This window comes from Podarcis cretensis (assembly GCF_951804945.1).
Source record: "Podarcis cretensis genome assembly, chromosome: 6".
Taxonomy (NCBI): domain Eukaryota; kingdom Metazoa; phylum Chordata; class Lepidosauria; order Squamata; family Lacertidae; genus Podarcis; species Podarcis cretensis.
Window position 1 is genome coordinate 45,984,519 of NC_137175.1, and position 20,939 is coordinate 46,005,457.

A 20,939-nucleotide genomic window follows, 5' to 3' on the forward strand; every position below is an offset into this window, starting at 1 on the left:
AAGGAGTAATGAAATAGTATCAAAAAAATGAACTTCTGGAAGAGGCCTTGGAAGACTATGTAGCATATTAAGTTTGTAAAAATAGTGGTTGTCTACCACCAATTATGGCACCAACCCATTTGAAAGAATTTTGCCTTATTGTGTGTGTGGTGGTAACCTTAAGTCTCTGCAGATATTGTCTTGATCATTGGTAAGAGACAAAATGACCTTACTTTTCCCCTTCATCCATTCTGCTTCATCAGTGCTTATCTCCTACCTCAACTCTACCATTACAAAATAAGGCAGCTCAGAAAAGGGCAGATCCCCTTCCTTCTCACAGCCACATAGCCTTTCGTCTCATGTGAATTCTCATGGAGGAAGTGAGTAATGATGCACTCAGCTCAGCCTTATGCTTCAGTCTATACTTCAGAGTTGCATAAAACAATGTGAATTAGAGCTAACCCAGCATTATCAAGTCAAAAGTGGCAAGTAGGGACTAGCTGGTGACATCCACAGAATGTTGGCATGGTTCTTAAAAGTTTACTGCTGTGTCCTTAGGTTTAATATGGATGCAATGCTCATAGTTGCTACTGTAATCAAAGTACAACCCCCCATCTTTATCCAGGTCTGTTAGCATGCTATTTTAAGTAACAAATCTTTCATTAGGTAGTAGAACAGAAGCCAAAACTTGCTGTAATATATGGCGGCAATAAGAAAGGTAACTCAAAAACAAGTTTCCCAAATGCAGGCTCCCCATTTGGCTCTGCCATAGAATCTCAACACTGTTTTGGGGCAAGTCATTGAATCCTTGTTGCCTTTGTGTTTCCATTGATGTAATTATGCTATCCTTGAACACATTAATGGCACATTAAAGGCTGCTGTAGATTTTGCATACGTAAGCAATGAAAGTGAGCTAAGAACCTAACAGAGACAGACAAGCTTCTGGAAACTGCTTTAGCAATTACACAATACAGAAGCAAATAACAGAACACACACTGCCCCTCACCCCTAAAAGCGGATGGCTATATTTTCTAGCAAAAGAACAGTCCATTAGCCCAAGCAAAGCAAGCAGCCATCTGAAACCCCACATTACATAAAAGTTCTGTTATTTGTGGAATAATTCTGTTGCCATGCATGTCTTTTTCTTCACTATCTGCGTAGCTCCAGGCCTGCACGCTCTGCCCTGATAGCTGGGGACCATGCAGATTACAAAGGCTAAAAAGAGATTTAGAAATAGCAGAGATGGGGCAGGTTAGATAGTTAGTAAGCACCAGTGTCCCTTTGAGTAGCCCTTCTGCCCTACTCTCTAGGGTGCAAAGTGAGGCATGCAGTTAGTACAACAGCTCAGGCCCCTGTGCCCAGTTATTATATTCAAAAATACAAAATGCAGCTATAGTTAAAACTCCTCATAGAGATAGAGAACAAAAATATTTACCATTAGAAAACGTCTGGGGGGTAACGTGCTGCTGGAGGTGCCTCTCCCCTGTTTAATATTATAAAAAAGTGGTTTAGAAACAGTATCTAGCAAGGAGCTTGGCTTTAAAAAATGTAAATATTCCCAAAGCACAGATGAGTCACAAAATTTCAGTGATTCCCCTCCCCTTTCCCCCCACAAATCTGGCTGAAAGAAACTACCCAATCACTTGGCCAATGGATCAATTTCATAATGGTTTCCTTCCTGTTCACCAATCATCATACACCCCCGCTTGTCTACTACCATATATCAGGCTGTGCTAGAATACTAACTAGTGGGTTTTTCCAGAGCATAGGCTGAGAATAAAAAGACAGACAAAGGAGAGGGGGAAAACTGAACTCTATTACTATACTAAACTAGTTTCTCAAGCCAGATGTAGAAGCAGCTTTGAAAGATCTCTTGTTTATCACAGAGGAGCAGAACTACATTTGGGCAGTAAGGCAGCACGCATGTAAAGAAAACCTGACTGTTCAGAACAGCAAAGACAGAACCTCAGCTAATACAGAACAAGCCACCCACCAGCTTCTGTTTTAAGAGGTAGTCTGGAACCCAAGGTCTGCTTATCTGTCAGGTTTTCATCTGCAAACTTAGGTGTAGGTATCTGCTGATGCTAGTTAATCAACTGAGCTATTCAGCAGAAGATAAATGAATGACAACAGTTTTATCCTATGACGATCCTTCAACAGTAGGTCCCACTACATTCAATTAGTTGTATCCAAAGTAGCACTGAGCAGAGGTGGATTTAGGGGTCCAAACGCCTGAGGGGTGCTGCAACTATCCCCCACATGCCCCCTGAATCTGTTATGCCCCCCAAGCGGATTTTAGGAGGGCACACGGCAGCTGGGGGAGTCCTACTGCAGAAGCAGAAATCCTTGTACTGTCAGGATGCATAAGCTGAATGCTGCCAAATTATTCTTACTCCCAAGTAAGTGTGCATAGGATTACAACTTATTTCACATTAAGGGATATAAATTCAAAACAGTCCTGCTCTGAGCAACACCTCATATTTTGGCTATAAATGCCTTTCCCCAAGTCATCTTAAACAGAATTTGACATGGGACTCTTCAGATAACAGCATCTGAAGAATTGGCTAACTCGTGGCTAGAGATGCATAAAAGGTACCACACATTTCAATTTCCTAGGGAAGTTGAGTTCTCTCAAGTCTGCTTCCAGTGCTTTACTGAACATGCATCTTCTCTAAGAAACATATGTTTTAGATACCTGGGCTGATGCCTGGGAACAATTGTGGACAACTAGGCCATGATCTACAATGCATAATGAACTATACACATGCAAAGGCTTTCTCAAGGTTTTCCATGCATTATTTGCGAGTGCTGAATTGTGCAATGCTTTTTTAAGTGTCACCATATCAAAAGTGTTTTGCTGATCTGGGGCCAAGAGTGGCTTTTAAAAAAAGAAAAAAGATGCTATGTAATTCAGCCACACTTTCATGTTGGAATAGCAACCAAATGGCCTCAAAAAGAGTGGCAAACCAAAATCCTGTTTCTGAAAGAAACCAATTGAAACTGAAGACCAGCAGTATGCTCAGTGGAAGAAGCAAAGGTTCAAAGCATATTGAAGTCACCTGAGATGAACATATGTCATTAAGGATTATTTGGAACAGATACAGTGGTACCTCGGGTTAAGTACTTAATTTGTTCTGGAGGTCTGTTCTTAACCTGAAACTGTTCTTAACCTGAAGCACCACTTTAGCTAATGGGGCCTCCTGCCGCCGCCGCACCGCTGCCGCATGATTTCTGTTCTCTTCCTGAAGCAAAGTTCTTACCCCGAGGTACTATTTCTGGGTTAGTGGAGTCTGTAACCTGAAGTGTATGTAACCCGAGGTACCACTGTACTGAGCTGCACAAGGCCTTTTGGGCTAAAGGAATAGGGAATACTAAGAGATAAGGATCAACTTATCCCAGCCTGGAGCTATGGCCTATTTTGGATTCACTGAACCCTCCTAAGAAATGAACTTGTGCAAACCTCCAGTTCCTCCTTTAAAGGGACATGAATATGTGAAGTTTGCCGCAGCACTGGCAGGATGACTTTATGAAACCATCTGCTATTCCTGGGACATCACAAGGCTGACCCATATTAACGCCTTGCACTTACAAACAACACAAAGAAACAGCTAATTGGACAAACCTAACCCAAAGCTCAACAAGCTGGCAGCACAAGAGAGCGTGCGACCGGGCAGCGTACACCAAGCATGTGGAATAAGTTATCCCAAAGGGAGCAAGAGAGAGTCATAGCGTCTGAGTGCTGGCTTGTTAGACCTAATGAGTACCAAATCCCAGAGTCAAGAGTGTGGAGAAAAGACAGATGCACCCTGAAAATGAGAAAGAATAAATGGGCAGGAATAGTTCATTCCCCATTGCTCCTGATCAAGTGGAGCCCACAATTTTCAGCATATCTTGCTACAAATAATATATCTGTATCTTGTGCTTGACAAGGAGAGCTTTTGTGAACAGGCCTCATCAAGCAGATTGTGAAGAATCAGCCTTACCCTTCATGCAAAACATTTGGGTGAAAGTGCGTCTACAATGGGGGGGGGGGGGCAGAAGGAGATGTTCTCTTTTCCTCTACACCAGAGAGAAGGTGTTGTTTACAATCGTTTTTCAGTTTTATGGATGTACTGCAAATAATTTTTTAAAAAAACTTTTCTTTTGCTCATGCACCTTCCACTTGCATTCTTGCCAGTACTTTCATACCGACATATTAAAAAAACAACATTTGAATACCAAACTTACCAAGCATGTGATTAAACAGTAGTAAAATCAATGCACAAGACTGTGAGATCTACCACTTTCTGAAATCACCATGATCCCCGCTAATTTTGGGGGACGGTGTAAATTTTTTCTACAGTCAACATAGGAACACATACACCTATTACATATGTACATAGTGGACTATTCTGTGCCCAATAAATTATGCCAATAAAGCAAAACTGCATATATTTAAATTTGTTGTCTCCTGTTGGCCATGATGGGAGGAGACAAGGGATATGTAAAGCAATCGCCCCCCACGACCGAATGTAAGCAGCTGACATATTGAATCAGATCATTTGTTGCATCAAGCACAGTAATGTCTACTGCTACAAGTAAGTGGCTCTCAGGAGTCTGAGGAAGAGTTTTTCTCCATCACACGCTACACGATCTTTTTAGTTGGAGGTGCCAGGTATGAACCTGAGACCTTTTGTATGCAAAGCATCTCACTTATTCAAACTTCTGCTTACTTTTTGAGATTTTACTGGTCATGCTTATCTCTGCAGCCATAAGGGCTAGAAACCTGTCTTAGTTTTTTAAAGAATGAAATATTTTAAATCCTCAGAATGCTGCACAATATACACTGCTATCAGCACTAATGCATTTAAATACACATATAAGTTCATTCTTTTCATTCTGCTGCCATGTGTTAGAGGCTAGTCTTCAACAAAACCATTGTGCAGCTCTTTATTCACTAATCATTTTTATAGAAGATAAATAACTGATACTTAAAAGTTATTGCCCTCTCTTCCCCCAGCCTTTGATCCCAGGGACAAGGCAACCTTCATTAGGACTGACCCAACTCTATAAGAGGAATGTTATTCATTATCTACATTTTTAAAAGCAGCATTTAAAAAAATGGGGTAGGGGGGGAATGAAAAACACCAGCCATGGCCTAATGAAACTGTCATTCAAGCCAGTTCACTGCACTTCCTGCCACGGCGTGATCTGAAGGGGACCTGTATTAGGCGACCTGTTTGGAGCAGCCTTTCAGACACACTGCATTCAATTTCAAAGTGCTCGGTCAAGGGAGTGGGTTTGCATTTGCCTTGCTGGAAACTTTATTCCCTGTGAAATGATGAAATATTTCAGCGGAAATGAAGGATGGGTGAAGGGGGGTGGGTGAGGATGGCTGTTTGCTAAGACTCGGCTATAAAACAAAAAAGGGCAGTTATAAATATCCAAGCAGGTATCTTACCCTCTCGCCTAGCTATAAATCTGTCCCCTGGGCTTCCCCCACTGGGAGGGGAGATTAGATGCCTCGTAATAACCCTTGCCTGCACAATCCGACAGTGTTTTACAAGCAGAGCAGCTATGAGCAGAGAGTACCCTGCAGTACACATGAATGGGATGCTTCAGACTTCACTCCTTTCCTTCCCATCCACGCAGCTAGAAGCAGGGACAAATGGAGGAAAAGCTCAGGCTATGTGCTCTGCAAGGCTAGGTTTTCATTTTCAGTGCAGGGGTGTCCCGCGTGTCATGCTCCCCGCCTTTTCAATGCATTCTTTGATGTGCTCCCCATTTTGGAGTCCAGAATAAGTTCCTAAACAAAACAGAACTTTTGTACAACTGTCAGCCTTTTTTCTGTCTGAAGACCTGAATACTAGGGGTACATTTTTAAAAGCCACTTATTCTTGAACGAGATCCTGAGAAACAGCCAAGTCTGGCCTGAGCCAACATTTCTTAGCTATCCTCTCTTACTCTTGGAAGTTTTCACAGAGTAGCTGTCCCTGCCTTACGTTGTGGCTGACAACAGTAGTAGAAAACAGGACTAATACAGCCCCTGGTAAGCCTTGCATGTGTACATAGAGAAATCTGCCTCCTGTTTTAAAGGAGACATGAATCTGTAGTGCAAAAGGCCTGTGGGTTGCATGATGAAAGGATTTACATTGTGCTTCTAGACCATGGGTAGGCAAACTAAAGCTCAGGGGCCGGATGCGGCCCAATCGCCTTCTTAATCCGGCCCGCGGGCGGTCCTGGAATCAGCATTTTTACGTGAGTAGAACGTGTCCTTTTATTTAAAATGCATTTCTGGGTTATTTGTGGGGCATAGAAATTCGTTCATTATTTCCTCCCCCCAAAAAAATATATAGTCCAGCCCTCCACAAGTTCTGAGGGAGAGTGGACCAGCCCACTGCTGAAAAAGTTTGCTGACCCCTAGACTATACAAAGCAAGGCTGGGGAAAATTTGGCCGAGATGTAGCAGTAGCAGCAAGTGAGGTGGGGCAGATCTGTAGAGCTGCTCTTCAATACCTGGCATTGCTGCAGCTTAGCAGGACAAGGCTAGGGTTGGGCAGGGGCAAATTCAGAGCTTTATGGATATGCTGGCAGAGCCAATTCAGTGCTCCCACCAATGTACCCACCCATCCACGTAAACTGTAGTTGTGCTAACACTGGAAGGGTACCTTTGCTGCACTACCCCACATAAACTGCTACTGGTTGGACTACAACTCCCATCATCCCTCACACACCGATATGGGGACTGGGAGTTGGAACTCACAGCTTTCTCATCCCTGGTACAAAGTATATAAAGGTAAAAGGTAAAGGTACCCCTGCCCATACGGGCCAGTCCTGACAGACTCTGGGGTTGTGCGCCCATCTCACTCAAGAGGCCAGGGGCCAGCGCTGTCCGGAGACACTTCCGGGTCACGTGGCCAGCGTGACATCGCTGCTCTGGCCAGAGCCAGAGCCAGAGCCGCACACGGAAACGCCGTTTACCTTCCCGCTGGTAAGCGGTCCCTATTTATCTACTTGCACCCGGAGGTGCTTTCGAACTGCTAGGTTGGCAGGCGCTGGGACCGAGCAGCGGGAGCGCACCCCGCCGCAGGGATTCGAACCGCCGACCTTTCGATCGGCAAGTCCTAGGCACTGAGGCTTTAACCCACAGCGCCATTTAGTTGTTAATATCTTTTAATTGTTTCAGCAAGCAGTTAGTGTGCACGCTGACTTTCAAAATGGAAAAGTTGATTTAAACTTTCTTTTTTACTTGGTGATTTTTAAAAGGGGAAGGGGTAGATCTTTAAAAACTCATTGCTTTAAATTGCTCCAGTTTAAGTCTATCCACCCTGCTCAATGCATTAGCTGAGTGAAAAACATCTGATTTTTCTCATCAACAAAATATTGCTGTTTGGGTTCTGAGAAAATAAAAGTGTTGTTCAATAGAAGTGCTACTTTCAGGGAAAAGTCTCAGTCGCCAACTATAAATGAAAAACAACTATAGATCAAGTGTTATACTGTAAACTGATTGTTAGGAAAGGTTATAACTGGCTTTTGAGCACAACATCTCCTGAAATCATAGCAAATGGATGGATCAGTCAGTTAGCTTAGATGTGAATTAATACCATTACATTACTAAAGAAAGCCCAGAGGATTGTATATATAAAGTAACAAGAACCTTCACTGTAAGATATCTATGTTGAGTTTTCGCTTTCATGCTTATGTAATGCACAAAACGAAGTTTGTACACAGTATTGCATGGCGAGGAGGATGTGGCGTAAAGACAAGCCATACAAGATGAGATGAGAGAACTACTTTTTAGAATTCCGCTTTGGTAAATAAAAAACTAATCATTATTCCATATGAGCAAAATTAAAGATGAGGCTTGGCCCATGCTTGGGGTCGAGCTTTTAAGCTGCACTCTTAAGCACATTACTTGGAAGTTGAATTGAAATGAGTGAGACTTATTTCCAAGTTTATTTGCTAAGAATCCAGGCGCCAGTGTTTCTGGACCACAATTCTCCATACATAACATAAAAATAACAGCACCAAATGGATGTCTTGGGAATACAAACTAGTTGTAAGACACTCAGCTACTGCCACAACTGAGGTCAGATATGTACTCTAAACTTACAATAATGGAGGTGGGGGGAGAGCAGGATTTGGGATGACTTTGGTTGGTATGGGAGCATCATCACACTGGATGTTAAATCAAAGTATTCAGTGCAAGGGTCAAGGTTTGCTTGATTCCAGCAAGAAACTATCATGTGAAAACTGTATGGAGAGCACAGAGAACCTCAGCAGATGCACTCAAAGGCAATATCTAAGCTGGTTTTTATTCCATTTTTTTTTAAAAAAAAAACTACAATAAGAATAGAAATTATTTACAGCAATTTGTGGCTTGATTACTTCCTACATGGGGCGTCTTAAAATTAATCTGCTGTCAAGCTGCACATGCATCTGAAACCAGTAAAGCTTCTATCTCTCTCTGATGTTTTATTATTCCAAAACACACACAAATCAAATGTGTTGGGTTTTCTTTCATTCCGACAATTGTTCTCAGGCTGAGAGATCATGATGCCAAATTTTTGGTTAGAACAGGCTGCTATGTTCTAATATTAACCTCTCCAACCCTCCCAGAGAAAAAAGAGGACATTAAAGAGAAGACAACAACTATCTGGTGCAACAAGCAGACTCATTCATTCAATGTGTTTGAAAATTCTGAAATTCCTGTGCAATGACAAGAGTACATGTCTGAAACATTCAAACTATTTTTTGACTGGCATGTTTATATTAAAATTATATTAGACAGACAGATACAAGAGATGTTCATCCACACTACTAATATTGTAGTACTTGATTTATTATTCCATTTGTTCCATTATACATTCTTCCATTTATTTCAGACTCCATGCTAACTATTTCAGCCAAACTAAACGTGACTTTTACCACAAAGTTTGGAGTTGTGTTGCTGTTTTTGTTTAACCAACAGCTGGCAGGGGACTGAGCTGGACTAAACGTGAGTTCTACCACATAGCTTGGCATTGTGTCACTGTTTTTTTGTTAAACCAATAGCTGGGGTAGGAGGCTGACCACACTTGCTGTTTGCATTGGGAAAGAAAGCTGCCATTGGAACAATTGGGGGCTTATCCCATTGCTGATAGTTAGGAGTGGGGACCTGATCCAGATTGGGACCACAAGTTGGGGATAAAGCATTGAGGTACCCCATACCATACCATGCTTGCAAGCTGGTCATTGTCTTCCCCCCATTTTCAATTGGTTAAAAAAAAAATCAACTACACATCATCAAGCTAAAGGGCAAAACTAGGCATGACTTTTATCTCTGTTTGCAATTCAGTTTTAAAGAGACATACTGTATGAACGCCAAGTTCCAAACATGTAGTATACTCCCAGCTAACTCTTGCAGCATCTACTGACTGAAGTCGAAGCTGTCTTTGTTATTCAGCCCATAAGGATTTCCAAACTTACTGAGCTGTGCATCTGTAGTATTAAGCAACCACATTTTATTTGTGGACGTTTTTGGCAAGCAAAATTGTGCGTGTGCTTGTGTGTTTAAACTCCATTTTCTATTAGAAACCTGAAGCATGGCTGACCCACCACAGAGAACAATCCTGTACTGGTAGCTTTTGTGTTCCTATGTTCATCTGTCCCACTGCTATCCTCAAAACTACACATGACAGAACTGTGATTCTCTCGCTGGCTGTTTTTTAAGAGCTTAAGACTGCCACCCTATGCAGTGTCTTGGGGTGGTATCAGCTTGGCTCCTAGGGTTTAGAAAGGGCAATCATCACCACTTCCACCAAGGCTTCTGCTTGGCATTGCTGCTGTTCCCATCCCTCATGTCTCCCCGTCTGGACATTGGTTAGGAGGGAATTAATCTTTACTCCCTGTCCCTAGCTTGTTGCATCTTCATGCTATTTGTCTCAGAGGGGCCATTTCTCCCTAGAAGCAAATGGAAGCCAAAATGTGTGCATCAAAAAGCTTCTCCCGATTAGTTTGTGGGTGACTGTCAAGTTGCTCACACACAGAGGCACAGCTGGTTCACTTGTCCTCTCCATGTGAGTGAGCAGTGACAGGAACAAGGAAAAGGGACCTAATCTTGTCCTTTCCCTCTGGTTGGTAGTGAAAATTGTGTCTAGAGGAGGGAAGCAAGCAAATGAGTAACAGGAACAGAAATAAGGTGGTGTAGTGGGGGGGGGTGTTCAGAGAAAAGGGCTCTTCTCCCTTCAGAGGGCATCTTGTCCAATGGTTCTCCAAACCTGGAGCTGATATCAATAGCATCCCCTGATAATAGTCGCTTCCAGACAACCTATCCGTTGAGCATTCCTCCTGCACAAAGTTTGTACAGAGGTTATATGCCCTGCACTGGTTGTTGTGCATTCATTCTGATTTGCTTACAGGGAGAGTTATATGACATTGCATCAAGCAGTTTGTTATCCCTTACTTCCTAGTGCATTTTCCCATTGCTTTTCTTCCTGCAGAATACCTGGGGGTTTTGGAAGGGGGTTTCCTGGGCAAGAACAGCAAATCCACTTTAATTGTGTAACCTGAATTTGCTGGTCTGTGACTGAATCACAGCTGAAAAAAATAGCAGCAGCCTGGAACCAGCCAGAAACAGAATAATAGACATCTTCCTCACAGGGTGAGGAGGTATGTGTGCATCTGCATTAGGAACTTGTAGCAATGCTGATATTACAGAAGGCTCTCTGTGTTCCTGCACTACTTGTATCAAGACAACATTTGTGTGAGAGCTTAGCAAACAGAATATCTGTGTTCTGCCAACACACATTTCAGAGTCAAGCTATATGGGGAATGAAAAGTCTAGGAGACAACTCATATGTGGAAAGGCTGAAGGAAATGCGTATGTCCATCCCAGAAAAAGAGGAAGGAGAGCAAGCAGCACAGTGACAATCTCTATATAAAACTTGTCCACATTTCCACTTGTCTCGTGCACTTTCTAGGCACAGGCAAAGAGATTTTGCATTTGCCCTGCAGTTTTCCAGAGACATATCCAGGCGCTGTTGAAACTGGCCCCTGCTGGGGGGCACAGGCCTGGTTGGGAGACGATGACAAAAATCACCTATCAGACTATGAAGTTTTTGGTGTATATGTGTGTGGTGATATGCCACTAGTATTGCAGCAAGGTGAAATGTGGGAGAAACCTCCGCTTCTTCCTGTGCCATGGCACACGGGTGTGTGACTTTTTTCACCTTCCCTTCTTGCCTTGTCCTCACTCTGGACTCTTCAAGTAAAATGTTGCAATTTCTAATGTGGCTACTGTGCTAAGGTGATTTTTTTTTGGGGGGGGGGGGAGGCACTGATGCAACTCCTTGCCAAGTGAGCAAGGGACCTTAGGTATGCCTCTGCAGCTTTCCCCTGGAAAACCTGCTCTATACCACTGAACCTGTGGAACACACAACTGCCATTTGTTCCAATTCAGCAATAAAGAGCAGGTTTTCCCCAGGGAAAGTGGTAATGCAAACAGAGGTGTGGATGAACCCATATTAAAACAGGTTGGGGTAGGAAAAATTCTTCTTCACAGTATTATCTGAAGAGAATAGAAGAAACATAACCATACCATGGCAATTTAAGTTGAAGCTTGGATGGAAAAGAAGATATTAACTCTAAAAAGTAGTTCAGCAATGGATCAAGTTGCCAAAAGAAACTATGAAGTCACCTTCCTCTCAGTGTGTGTGTGTGTGTGTGTGTGTGTGTGTTCCAAATAAAGGAATATGTCAGTGAAGATGCCCTACTTGAGGGCAAAAATTTGTACTAGGAGATTGCGGAAAGGCTCAGGTGCCAAACTAATGACCCAAGTCCGGCAGGGCTACAATCTCCAACATGCTCATCCATTTGTGTGGGCATATATATTTGTGTAGAAGATATGCTCCACAAAATGTGTAATCAGAGTGGTCCTATGTTCTATATAGGGATGGTGGAAAAAACTTGATTTAAGTCCACATTTAAAGACAAACCTACCAAATTCTTACTTTCTGAACAAAACACAGCCATCCTTTAAAATTCACAGCCAAGTAAACCCAATCCAAATGTATATATTAGTGAAGATAACATAAAAAATGTATTGTAAGGGGAAATTGTAAAACAGTTTATTAGGCAAAATCAAAGACAAAAATGTGTTTATTGGGATAAATTCACACTAAAATGGTGATGAATATTCATCAGGGTTTTTTTAAAATCACAAATTTCTGTAAAAATGTTGAGAACTTAATTGGAAAACTGAGATACAGAGAAAATTGAATCAGACAGACCCATCATTCCCTAGTTCTGTAGCAGGTTCAACCAACACATTACATTAATCTCAATACAAAATGATTGCCAGGGGAAGCCTTTTGTGCTCAATAACTTGTCGTTGTGGAAAAATACTTTTTTTAAACTCCATCTCCTTTCAGATTGTACCAGACTGTGAACAATTCAGAGCAGCTGGACCTTTGGATGCAATATAGAATCATTTTGAACTTTTATGGATTCTATTCCTAATGTGAAAGTAGAAGGTGGCAAAAAGCAGTCTTTTGGAAATCATTTACAGTTAAATGCAGAGTAATGCTTTACAAAGGCTAGGTTGTGACATCAAGGTATCTTATGGTTTAATATACAGTGGTACCTTGGGTTAAGAACTTAATTCGTTCTGGAGGTCTGTTCTTAACCTGAAACTGTTCTTAACCTGAAGCACCACTTTAGCTAATGGGGCTTCCTGCTGCCGCTGCACCGCCGCTGCACGATTTCTGTTCTCATCCTGAAGCAAAGTTCTTAACCCGAGGTAATATTTCTGAGTTAGCGGAGTCTGTAACCTGAAGCGTATGTAACCTGAAGCGTAAGTAACCTGAGGTACCACTGTATAGTTCGCTAATCTTTCTGGGCCCAGGGACACACTTGAAAATCTAAGGAACTGCTGTGGGCACCACGAAATAACCATTTCATGGGGGGAGGGGATTGTTGATGCTCAGAGTCCTCCTCCACAAAGGCAAACCACCTACCCTGCCAAAACATTTGGTTAAGTACAGCTTGTAAAGTTGTCCAAATCCAGCTCAGTAATGAATGTTAACTATGGCTATTTTAAACAAGCCATCTTCAGAAACCATGGTTTAAACGAGGCTCGTTTGAAACTAACTATAGTTAATGTTAACCACAGTTTCTAATGCTTGGATGACATAACAAACTGAGGCTAACAAAAAATAGAGGTGAAAACTTCTGACCACCTCCTCCCAAACACATGGGGTGGGGGAGAAGAATGGAGGGCAAAGGTGTGCAATCTCAAAGAAGCTGGGTTCGTTCACATCTCTCTAAGGCATAGTTTAGTGTGATGTCCAAACACAGTCTTTATGTCTGGCACCTTACACTTTTTTTTACTCTTAGCTTTTTTCTTCTCTTCTTTCAACGGTGACTTTTAGAGGGACAGAGGCAATTAGATTAATATTATATCATTATATTATTTTCATCTTGAACATAATTTGGAATTGATACTAGGTGGAAAAAATAAACCCCCGTAATTTATTATGGCAGAAGGCTTATACAGCCTTATATGTATGACATTTAATAAGTACTGCACTCTATTCCCCATTGAGAATACACAAAAGCTCTTTCAGCCAAGGTATGCACTATAGCTCTCACCTACCTATGCATGTCTTCCCATCAGAGTGTAGTACAAACTTCACATGGCAACCACACTTTGGCCCTTGATCTGTATCATCACAAGTGTGTTGGCATCCTCCATTTCCATAGTTGCAGGTCACTGGAAGGGGCAATAAAACATGCACATACTAAATGATATGTTATCATCATGAAGTGAGTTACTCAGAAACTTGGGTCCAAGTTGTCAGGACACTGAAAATATCGATCTAAATAAAATTCAGTGGTTTATGCACACCAAGGACACTCATCAAATCATGTAGGTAGCCTTTTGAGTTTGCAGCAGCCAAAACACCAATATTTTTTAAACACCTTAACAAATTTGTAACAACATACGCTTTTGTGCAGTAGAATGTACTTCACCAAATCAAAAACAATCGGCTCCATTATCCCTGCCACATAGAAGGGGAAAACTATTTGTATAACGTGGCATCAAGAGGAAGATATAGATAGAAGGCAGGAATTGATGCAGAAAGCACAGGTGTACCTGGGGAGTCAGTGAAACCAGTCCCCGCCAGGGACACAGGCCCTTGTATGTGTGCAAAAATCACCTTTCAGGTGTTGGAGTCCTACCTTAGTGAACCTGCTTAAAGTGAAGGTATAACCAGACCAGAAGATTTTCACACAACCTATTGTTCAATGAGCAGGTATTCTATACACAAATCTTTGATTTGCCAGGGTTTATACACCACTTTCTCCCTTTCTTGCATGAAAGCTCATACATCCTTAAAGATGTATGCTCTAAGATGGATGTTAAGGGGAATCTACTACTATCACTATTCCCGGCAGCTCTCCCACCCCCTCTTTTTAAAAAATGGGGAACTGGCACCAATACACCTGCCCACATGTCCAGCATGCTAAAACATGGACAATTTCACAATCTGGAGATGGCCAACTTGAGATCTACTTTGTAAGAGAAGGCTCACCCCTTTCCACTAGGGCACTGCATCATATATATTTGGGTATAACTAGGTGTATAGATGGGGATGCGGGTGGTGCTATGGTCTAAACCAGAGAGCCTAGGGCTTGCCAATCAGAAGGTTGGCGGTTCAAATCCCCGCAACGGGATGAGCTCCCATTGCTCGGTCCCAGCTCCTGCCCACCTAGCAGTTCAAAAGCACGTCAAAGTGCAAGTAGATAAATAGGTTCCACTCCGGTGGGAAGATAAATGGCATTTCCGTGCGCCGCTCTGATTTGCCAGAAGCGGCTTAGTCATGTTGGCCACACGACCCGGAAGCTGTCTGCAGACAAATGCCGGCTCCCTTGGCCTATAGAGTGAGATGAGCATGCAACCCCAGAGTCGTTCGTGACTGGACCTAATGGTCAGGGGTGCCTTTACCTTTAGGTGTATAGATACAAGGATGTGCAATTTTTTTAAAAAAATAAATAATAATTTAAAAAACTGACTGTGTGGTTTTGCCAAACCAGGTCTTAGCCAAAGAATACAAGACTTAAGATGTGTGTTTCCTGCCTCTTCTGCAAAATAGCACAATTTCATTTAAAAACCACCCAATGCTGCTTTTATATGGGCTTTCAAGACAGGGTCCCCAGGCAGTAACTTACACTTGCAGTCTCGCTGATTCTTGGTGAGTTCAAAGCCAGGTCGGCATTCACAGGCAATGCCACCCTTTGGGGTCTCCCTGCAGATGTGGGCACAACCATGATTCTTGTTCATGCAGTTCATTCCTTCTAAAAGAGAAAAGAAACAACATAAAAGCTACCCAAAAAGACACCAAAGGAAGCAAGGAAAAGCTCCAGGTATATATACATGGAGTATATACTCTTTAACTGTGAAAAGGCATGCATAGATAACTTCTGGAGCAGGTTACTGTAAAGTAGCCTTTCCCAATCTGGTGGCCTCCACATGTTCTAGACTACAATTCCCATCAGCTCTTATCACTGGCCATGCTGCCTGTGGCTGATGGGAGTTGTACTCCACAGGGTGCCAGATTTGGAAAGGATGTGTTCTGTGGAAAGTAAAGTATATTTTCCTATTCACAGCAAGAAGACTAGACTGCACACCCCACACCTGACCCAGACACTAGTCAGCCATGTGGCTGAAGTTCCTTGCATGCCTAGCATGGAAGGCTTGGGTGCACTGAAACAGCACACTGGTCCCGTTAATGTGAGCCGTCTGGAAGCTCTCATTACTAAATACAAGAAAGCCCTGGCTCAAGGGGCTGGCCAGCCAGCTTCTGAAAATCTATCTCTGGGTAGAAATTAGAAGAAGAAGAAGAAGAAGAAGAAGAAGAAGAAGAAGAAGAGGAGGAGGAGTTTGGATTTGATATCCCGCCTTTCACTCCCCTTCAGGAGTCTCAAAGCGGCTAACATTCTCCTTTCCCTTCCTCCCCCACAACAAACACTCTGTGAGGTGAGTGGGGCTGAGAGACTTCAAAGAAGTGTGACTGGCCCAAGGTCACCCAGCAGCTGCATGTGGAGGAGCGGAGACACGAACCTGGTTCCCCAGATTACGAGACTACCGCTCTTAACCACTACACCACACTGTATATAGTATATACACTGTATATAGTATATACACTGTATACACTGTATATAGTATATACACTGTATAAAGTATATGGGGAAAGTGTACTAAGGAAAAGAAAAAACTTCTGGTTCCCAATTGTTTCAACAGCAATCTAGGCCACAGTTCATTGAACATATACAAGTTAAAAATATATATAATGCACACAGTAAAAGAAAAATATAATACCAAGCAGAGTAAAGAATCTTACTAACTTCAAAGTCTCAAGATACCAAATAATGAAGAACAAGTTATTTGAGATCAACGGATTACCACCAAAAAGCTTTTTTGAAAAGTACCAGTGTTTCATGCTAAAAGCTTACAGGCACAGCCTCAGTCTCAATTTCAGTAAAATGTGCTACAGTATGAATATTTTATTGTTCATACTTTTACTAGATGAAAAATCTAGGATGAATTGTATGTTTTATGGAGATGATCACCACATAACACTGCATTCCCTGCCATTTCACTCCACTGCCACTGCTCCATTGTGCCCAAAACTGAGTGTCCTCCAACCTTTCGCATTATAAATCCCACATCAAAACAGCAAACTTTCTCTTCAATTAGATTGTTCCAGCCATCCCTATTGACCAACCTCTTCCTTTCATCTTTCCAGTTGTCCAGTACCCTAGTTAGCCTTCTCATTCCATATCCCTAGCTCTATTCTTCAATGATGCTGTAGGCAGACAGCCAACTAAGGCCCCAAGAGGGGTCAAAAGTCTCTCAGGCTCTCTCTGTGCTGTAAATCTGCCAGAGGCAGCATTAGCTACAGACACTGCTGTCTGGCCCATCCAAGCTGCAAACAAAACAGGGTGCTGCTGCTGACTCATGCCCCTGGATTGTTTGTGCTTTGCTCTGGCACGGAGGACCGCTGAGTTCCGAGTTTTAGCATCCATCTCTCCATGCCGGCCACCCACCACAGGCAGAAACCAGAGCCAGGAGGGCCATGCCCCCTATCTTATGGCCTGGAAGGGCTGAAACAGACTAGGAGCCACAGGGACTGGGTCTGTCTGCTTGCCTTGTTGTACAAGGCTGATGTTGAAGTCTGAAAAGAAGAAACAGCATATTAATTCATGGAGGAGGACTATCAATTCTTCTCTTATGCTGAAAACCTAAACCAGTAGATGTAGCAGCAGGTGAACAAATAGAGCTGTTTTCCCACATAACAGGGCGCAGGCATCATGCAGGGTCAAACTACATCTGATCCTAACTGTATGGTTCTGCTCTTGAGTATGTATACAGTTTTGGCCTTCACAAATTGTCAGCAAGGGCTCCACCCACCTGGAACCTAGCAATGCGGGAGGAGGGCAGGCGGCTTTAACCCTTTGCCACCTGCTGAGTTCCTAATCCAGACCAGCAACCCTGTGCCTTCAATTTGCATTTTTAAAAAGTCATATTGGAACTCATGTTTCATGGAGAGAGCTGCTGCACCAACCCAGACAGACTTCTGAAAGTTGTCGGCAGCAATTCGGATCTGTTTCATTCCTCGCCACTGCTATTATTCTTGGCAGTCTAATGCATCTCGTAGCAGGAGAGGGCAGAGCTCTCTGCGCTTGCAACCCCTCTCCTGCCAAAGAACTGCTGACAGAAGCACATTAAGCAACCCCTTAAACAAGACCCATCATTCGTTAGCCACTGCTCTAGTGAACAATATATGCACAGCTTGGATTTCAAATCTCGAGGCATTTGACATTAAGCATCTTAAGGAAGCATGGAAGCCTTCCCCACTAAACACTACCCATCATGGACATTTCATGGGTCTTTTACTATGCAAGGACCTTAACTACTAATGAAGGAGGAGGGAAAAAGCAATGGCAAGGAAGAGAGAATGGGACTTCTGCCCAAATAAAAGCTTGCGTAAAGCATGCCATGTGGTAGTATTAGGACATGAAGAGGGTTCTGCGTCACACATTGCAAAGTGGATGCTCAGAGCAAGGTTGTGATAAACACAACTGCTGCTGGTTTAGAGATGCTTGGAACAAGGATTTAGGAAAATGTGTAGGAAATCACAATTTGCCACTTACTGCTGGCTTTCTTTATGTTTGTCTTTGGAATGAATCACTTCTGATATATTTTTTTGAAGCATATACAGTAAATAGTGAAGTCTCAACCCTATAGGAAAATAGAGGTGCAAGTATGTAATCATGGTTTTCCCAGATTACGCAAAAGCTTTTGTGCAGACAAGTCTGAAAGTAGAGCAGAAATAGTGACAGATTGTGAAATGCAGCATGTGCCTCACTTCCTCTTCACACTGTTTTTATAAGCATATCACACAAAAATAAATGCACCAATACAAAAATATTTATTGGCTAACAAAGGCCTATAACCAGAAATTAATTCAGCCTATGTAACTGTTTACCAGTAATATAAAAGTATAGGGCTGTGTGTGAGAAAGAGAAGAGGGAAACCGTGGCTGTCATTATAGGCCTAACCATGTACACAATCAGAGCATGTTACAGACATTGCCAAGGGACAGGGGAGCTAGTGGTTGAGAAGGACCAGTACCAGCAGAAGTTTGTTACTGCTGCACATGGCCTGGAAAACGAACAGCGTTTTATGGGACTCAGTCCCACAAATATGCTAAAACATAGTTTATGATATACTCACTGTCCAGGATCAGCAACCGAAAAATAAGCAAGGAGAAATAACTAGGATATGCATCTGGGGAAACAGTTTTTTTTTATTATCTTGGTTTTTTTCTGTCTACAGTTGCTCTCCCAATACCTTACATTCTCTCACACGCTTCCCTACTTCCTTCCCTATTTCATGCTGAAGTTTTTTCAGAACCAACCAATTGCTGAATATTTTCCTCCCCCTGCCGTCCCTACCTGAGCTCTTTGGCTCCATCACAACTGGAAAACCAAGGATCTGATGATACCCACAGCCTCGCTATCCCACTACTATTGCAGACAAGAAAAAGTTGCCAGAACCTCAGCTCTAAAAGCTGGGTTCTGCGGACACTGAATATAACACTCGACGGATTTTAAATATTATTTAACAAAATCCACAGGCAGACAGGAGGAATGGAGACAGCTAGTGTGGTCACACACAGCGTGATTCCAGTAAGAGATTGCACGCAGAATACTCTGGCGCGTTCCCTCAGAAGCATCTAATTTTGAGCATGAGTATCCAAGCAAGCAGCTGCTGGTTGGCTCCCTCTGAGAAAGACTACATAGGAAGCGCAGGGTTTCTCACGCCATTTTACAGCGTCAAGAGGGGAACTGATGCAACCGCAACAGTTGTCTGACTATTTTACAATCTACCCAGGGTATAATCTCAAGCTTGCTTGGAGGTGCTGTCGGCACAGAGTGCCAAAACCAAGCCAAAAAACTACTTGACTTCAGGGCAGATACTGGTAGTGGATGGGCCAGCAACAACAACACTGAGGAGTCCTGAGGTGGGGAGGGAAACCCAAGAAAGATCCCCTCTGGTAAACAAGGTGCATTTAATGAGGATATGGACATGTTCATGGTCAGAAGGCTTTTCTGCATGAAAGCTATTCATGGATCAGTTCTCCTCAGTTTAACTGTTCAACCTCTATCTATTTCTCCATTCCTTGAAGATGCAAGGAGCTGAGAAATGGCAGTATTCAGCTAACTGCACAAGGATGACCACTATCACAACAGGTCTCCCCCGCCCCAATCTCCCCACCACCCCTTGTTCCTAAATCTGCTCTGGAAGGTGGTGGGAGAAGGGGGAAATGTTCTGCTGCACAAAGAGAAATCCTTGTGCTGATAGAACAATCACTTTAATGCTGTGTTTAATATAACCCAAAGTCTTTGATGCAATGAGAAAATGTCAGAAGAAATGCTGACTTGCTGGGTTAGGCCAATGCCCCCATAGAGTCGAGTGTCCTGTTTTCACAGCGGCCAACCGGATACAAGCAAGACAAGCACTCTGCCCACCTGTGATTTCCAGCAGCTATTATTCAGAGGCATACCACCTCTAAATGTGGAAGCAGAAGACAGCTATTGTGGCTTGTAGCTGTTAATAGCATTATCCCTACATGAATCTGTCTAATCCTCTTTTAAAGTCATCCATGTTGGTGGCCATCACTGCCTACATGTGGACGAGTTCCATATGTTTCATCATTTGAAATCAAATGTTTGACCATGTTGGATTTCTTTTGCAATTGGCCATTTACATGTGTGTAGAACACGCAGAACAAAAGGCATGAAAGCTAGACTGAGTCACACACCCAAACTCAGAGAAGCAGCTCCAAACCTTATGCAACACAATCTCCCTAATTCAGTGCTGCAGCACAAAGGAAGCATATCTGCAATATTTTCGAGTATGGAGGAAAGCATCAATAGAAAAAGCAAGAATGCTTTCTGGAGTATCTGTGACAAGGCTGTGCATCAATTCAAGCAGGCTATAAAAGTTACACAACCCCCCTTTCAAAGCACTGCAAAAGTCTACAGAGAGGCAACATGGATGGAGTTCATTGTAGAGTGCAGGGGTTGGATGAAGAAACACGAAGAGGCCCAGTGGTTCACAGAACTAGGGTTGAAAACACCTAAAACCAACACCATGTTTGGAAGGGGAATGAGTAAGAAATAATAGTGCCTCCAATTCTAAGTTACTGGTTTGAATCCAGCCTGAGTCATTAAAATCAAGTCTGTTTCCATCTCATGGCTATCCAGCTAGATGCATGAAATGAGTTTTGGAAGAGCTTGCTTCAGTTTCTGAGAAGGAGCAGTTTATGATCAGTTTACATTGTAAAAACTGCTGCCACTGCAGACTTTAACCAACACCTCCCCCTTTCTGGCAGTCTTAGTTCGAAAGCAAAAACAGGAAAGATAGACTGAGC

General features: G+C 42.7%; 1 protein-coding gene across 6 annotated transcripts in view; it reads right to left on the reverse strand.

The window, feature by feature from the left end:
* SCUBE3 (signal peptide, CUB domain and EGF like domain containing 3) overlaps positions 1-20,939 on the reverse strand; it is a 109,166-nt gene that overhangs the window by 37,546 nt on the left and 50,681 nt on the right. For 3 of the 6 annotated variants that reach the window (XM_079980857.1, XM_079980853.1, XM_079980858.1), the window contains 3 exons: positions 15,169-15,294; positions 13,592-13,708; positions 1,415-1,462 (listed from right to left, as the gene is read on the reverse strand). In XM_079980857.1, the coding sequence (XP_079836983.1) occupies positions 1,415-1,462; positions 13,592-13,708; positions 15,169-15,294 (291 nt within the window). The remainder of the gene's footprint in view (positions 1-1,414; positions 1,463-13,591; positions 13,709-15,168; positions 15,295-20,939) is intronic. The other 3 variants (XM_079980854.1, XM_079980856.1, XM_079980855.1) reach the window with 3 other exon arrangements.